The sequence below is a fragment of the Myotis davidii genome, unplaced genomic scaffold, assembly GCF_000327345.1.
Source record: "Myotis davidii unplaced genomic scaffold, ASM32734v1 scaffold315, whole genome shotgun sequence".
In the NCBI taxonomy this organism is placed as follows: Eukaryota; Metazoa; Chordata; class Mammalia; order Chiroptera; family Vespertilionidae; genus Myotis; species Myotis davidii.
The window spans coordinates 78543-83857 of NW_006286234.1; the positions used below are offsets into that span (position 1 = coordinate 78543).

General features: G+C 39.1%; 1 protein-coding gene across 2 annotated transcripts in view; it reads right to left on the reverse strand.

Annotated features, from left to right (window-relative positions):
• Nucleotides 1-5315, reverse strand: part of NOL8 (nucleolar protein 8) — a 52837-nt gene that overhangs the window by 1177 nt on the left and 46345 nt on the right. For both annotated transcript variants that reach the window (XM_015559823.1, XM_006757400.2), the window contains exon 16: nt 50-129. In XM_015559823.1, coding sequence (XP_015415309.1) covers nt 50-129 — 80 coding nt within the window. The remainder of the gene's footprint in view (nt 1-49; nt 130-5315) is intronic.

Here is a 5315-nt window from a genome sequence, read left to right on the forward strand (position 1 = left end):
ATAACCAAGTATCTATTTATGGAGACAATACGAACATACAAATACTCACCATACGCAGGTGATTTGTTCTGGCCTCCCAAGAATTCCTACTAATATTACCTCCCATTCCTCTCCAGAATAAGTCAGAACCTACTCCGGGAAGATAAAAAAAGATAAGAAAACAAATTACTATAAAAAAGGATACTATTCTAGTGCTGGCATTATCAAGGACTTTAATTCCAGTTAGGATCTACAGACAAAACCATCAATTTATGCTAATTTTGAAGTTTTGTTATTATTTTAAAATCATTTTTAATTTTTCAATTGCACATCAAATACATAATATTAGTTTCAAGTGTATACCCTGGCGATTAGACCTATAACTTCTTAAGTGAACATCCTGATAAAACTAATACCCATTTGACACCAAAGTTATTAGTGTCAAATACATTACATCCCAGTGACTATTTTGTAACACATATTTCACCCATCGCCCCAATATCCATCCCATCTAGCAACTATCAAAATGTTTTCTGCATCTGTGAGTCTGTTTCTTTTCTTTTCTTTTTTTTTTGTTGGTCTCCGGTAAACCCAGAAGACCTGGTGGACAAAGTGAAAGAGCTGTAAGCACTTATAAGTCTGTTACTGTTCTGCTTGTTCATTTATTGTTTTTTAGATTCAATTAATTGTTGGTATGTATTTAGTACATTTTATTGTTCATATTTTTGATTTTTAATTTTTTTCTTCTTAAAGAAGCCCTTTAACATTTCATGTAATAGAGGTCTTGTTTGGGAAGCTCTTTATCTGTCCTTTGAGTCTAGATGATAGTTTTTTAAAAAATATATTTTATTGGTTTTTTAGAGAGGAAGCGAGAAGGATAGAGAGTTAGAAACATCGATCAGCTGCCTCCTGCACAACCCCTACTGGGGATGTGCCTGCAACCAAGGTACATGCCCTTTAGTGGAACTGAAGTTGGGACCCTCCAGTCTGCAGGCTGATGCTCTATCCACTGAGCAAAACTGGTCAGGCCTAAATGATAGTTTTGTTGGATAGAGTATCTTGGTTGTAGGATCTTTTTGGTGTTATGGAGCATATTAGAGATGTCCCCCATTTTCCAAACTTTGCCCCCCTCAAACCTGCCCCAGCCCCATTCCAGGCAATCACCATAATGCTATCTGTGTCATTGGGCTATCTATATAGTCATATACACTGTTTGGTTAAACTCTTCCCTTACCTCTGAGATTCATCACTTTGTTCCATTCTTCCATGTCTCTGGACCAATTTTGTTTGTCAGTATATTTTGTTCATTATATTCCACATATAAGTGACATCATGTGATACTTGTCTTTTTCTGACTACCTTATTTTGCTTAGCATAATACTCTCCAGGTCCATTCATGTTGTTGCAAAGCATAAGAGATCCTTGTTTATTTACAACTGCTTAGTATTCCATTGTGTAAATGTACCATAGCTTTTCTGTTCACTCAGCTACTGATGGGCACTTGGGCTGTTCCAGATTTTAGCTATCTACACTAATAAAAGAGAAAGATGCAAATTGATTGTACCTTTGTGATGCACAGGAGCCAATCAGGAGTATGCAAATTAACACAACAAAGATGGCGGGTTAGTTTGCATATGCAGGCGCCGAGTGGCATGCTTGCATCATCCCCATGGCAACAACACAGGCGTTCCACACTGCCCCAGCTGCTCCGGGCCTCTGGGCAGCATGGGAAAGAGGAAAGGTGGCTCTGGGCCAGAGTGAAGGCGACTCCAGCTGGAGCGAAGGCAGTGCCAGCAACCAGGGGAAAGAAAGTCCATTCTTGCACAAATCTTTGTGCATTGGGCCTCTAGTTGTAAATAACACTGCTATGAACATAGGGATGCATATATTTGTTCTGATTCCTGTTTCAGGATTCTTAAGACACTAGAGGCCCGATGCATGAAGATTTGCACAATAGGCCTTCCTTCCCCCAGCTGCCGGCAAAGGTTTTCCTCTGCCAGCGGTTTTCCTCTGGCACCTAGGAACCAGGCCTTTGGTCCAGCCAGAGCGGAGAAGCCTAGCCTTGAGGCTTGGCTTCTCCACTCCTGCTGCAGCAGAGAAGCCAAGCTTCTCCAGTCTTCAGTCGTCTTCAGTCTTCGCTCAGCTGGAGCCTTCAGTCTTCACTCTGCACCTGTATGCAAATTAACCTGTTGGGTTAATTTGCATACTCATCCTGATTGGCTGGTGGGTGTAGTGGAATGAAGACCAACTTACATATTTCTCTTATATTAGTGTAGATATTCCCAGCAGTGGTTTGCTGGGTCAAATGTCAGTTCCATTTTTTTTTAAAATGTATTTTATTGATTTTTTACAGAGAAGGATAGAGAGTTAGAAACATCAATGAGAGAGGAACATCGATCAGCTGCCTCCTGCACACTCCCTACTGGGGATGTGCCCACAACCAATGTACATGCCCTTGACTGGAATCGAACCCGGGACCCTTCAGTCTGACGCTCTATCCACTGAGCCAAACCGGCCAGGGCTCATTTTTTTTTTTTTTAAAGGAAATTTCATACTGTTTTTCACTGTGGCTGTCCCAGTCTGAATTCCCACCAGCAATGGACTGTTTCCCTTTTCCCCACATCCTCCCCAGTACTTGTTACTTTTTGCAACCTGTAGCAAGTGTGAGGTGACACCTCATTGTCATTTGCATCTGTTTACTAGCGATGTTGAGCATTTTTTCACATTTTTTGGCCATCCATAGTTCCACTTTGGATAGTGTATATTCAGGTTCTTTACCCATTTTTTAACCGTTCCACCTTCCTTTTGTTGAAGTTCTTTATATATTTTGGAAATTAATTTACTATCAGCTGTATCATTGACAAATATGTTCTCCCATATATTTGGTTCCCTTTCCATTTTGAGGATCGTTTCTTTTGCCATGCAGAAGCTTTTATGCTTTGATATAGTCCACTTATTTTTTTCTTTGTTTCTCTTGCCCTAGGAGATATATCAGTGAAAATTCTGGTACGTGAGATGTCTGAGATTTTACTGCCTATGTTTACTTCTAAGATTTTTATGGTTGCGTGCCTTACATTTAAGTGTTTCACCCATTATGAGTTTATATTCTTGTGTCTGGTGTAAGTTGGTGGTGCAGTTTTTTTGTTGTTGTTGTTGCATGTACCTGTCCAATTTTAAAAAATCGTTTATTAAATAGATGATCTTTACTCCATTGTATGCTCTTGCCTCCTTTGTCCAATATAACTAGACCAAAAAGACATGGGTTTAGCCCTAGCCATGTTGGCCTGTGGACAGAATGATCCTGGGTTTGATTCCAGCCAAGGGCACATACCAGGGTTGTGGGATCAATCCCCAGTAGGAGGCTTTGTTCTTGTGCCATTACCAGCTGTTTTGATCACAATGACTCTGTAGTATAGTTTGATATCTGCTATTGTGATCCTTTCAACTGTTATACTTTCTCAAGATTGCAGCGGCTATTCTGGGTTGTCTTTGTTTCCATATAAATATTTGGAATACTTGTTCCATATCTGTGATATATGACAATGGTATTTCAATAGGAATTGCATTGAATCTAGATTCCTCTGGGTAGTATGAACATTTTAATGATGTTCATTCTTCTAATTCATGAACACAGTATATGCTTCAAGTCATTTGTATCTCCCTCTATTTCTTTCTTTCATGTCCTATAGTTTTCCAAGTATAGGTCTTTTGCCTTCTTGTTTGAGTTCATTACTAGGTATCTTAATTTTGTTGTTGCAATAAAAAATGGGATTTTTTTTAGTTTATCTTTTTTGTTAGTTGATTATTGGTGTATAAAAATGCCATAGACCCCAGCCATTGTGGCTAGTGGTTGAGCGTGGACCTATGAACTAGAAGTTGTGGTTCGATTCCTAGTCGGGGCACATGCCTGGGTTTCTGATCATTGTTTCTATCTCTTTATCCCGCTCCCTTCCTCTTTCACTAAAATCAACAAAATAAAAGCAAATTTTAAAAATGACATTTTCAAGTTGGTCCCACAGTTGTGGGTTATTGTTAAGCTGACTGACATAGATTTTCAGATGTTTTTTTGTACCCTGCCACTTTGTCAAACATTTGTAAAAGCTCGCTGTTTTATCGTGGTAGTGTGTTTTCTATGTACCAGGTGTATTGGTTAACAATGCGGATTTTTTTCAATAGATGGAGTTAAATATATGTTCATATATATGCTATTTGATATGTATGCTATTTTGTTGTATTGACAGCAAGCTTCAAAACTTCATGTCAAATTTTCTGAAGGTGTTATCATAGATATTTTACCCTTAAAAATGTTGAATTTTGTGCCCCAAAAAAGAGCATTTGCGGGAAGTTTTAATTCATTATTTTGAAGAAAGTGCTGCTGAATACTTTGGGAAGCTTATGGTGAACATGCTCCATCTCAAGATACCTGTGAACACTGGTTTAAATGCTTTAAAAGTGATGATGTCAATGTGAAAGACAAAGAATATCCAGGTCAGAAAACCAAAAAGTCATCAGTAAAATGTTGCTCATCGAATTGTGACTGGCAATGAAAAGTGGATTTATTTCGAGAATCCCAAATGCACAAAAATCATAGATTGGTTTGATCCAGGTCAACCATCAACATCGTGTGATCCAAATCGCTTCAGAAAGACAATGCTCTGCGTTTGGTGGGATCAGGAAGGTGTGGTGTATTATGAGCTTATAAAAGAAGGTGAAAACTCAATACTGATCACTACGAACAACAAATAATCAATTTGAACCACGCTTTGATCATGAAACGACCAGAATGTTCCAGAAGACACTGCAAAATAATTTTGCTTCATGATGACGCACCATCACATATTTCAAAACCAGTTAAAGACACGTTAAGGAATCTTGCCTGGGAAGTATTAATCCACCCGCTGTATTCACCAGACCCTGCTCCTTCAGATTACACTTGTTCCGATCGATGGCACATGCACTTTCTGAGCAGCACTTCAAAATGTACAAAGAAGTGGAAAACTGGGTCTCTGAATGGTTTGCCACAAATCACCTGAAAGATGGGAGAAATGTGTAGCTAGCGATGGATATTACTTTAAATAAAGCACTTTTGATGTTTCTCTTGAAATTATCCTGTTTTCTTTGATTCCAAAATCCGCATTATTAACTGGTACACCAGGTACAATATTGTCATCTGTGAATGAGTTTTCCTTCCTCTTTTTCAATTTAGATGCTTTTTCTTGTCTGATCACTGTGTCTAGGACTTCCAGTACAATTGCCGGGGTCCAACCCCAGCAGGTCCAGGGGTCCCCAAAGGTGTGGACAGAGTCGGCGAAGAAGGAATGACACGGAGACAGCGC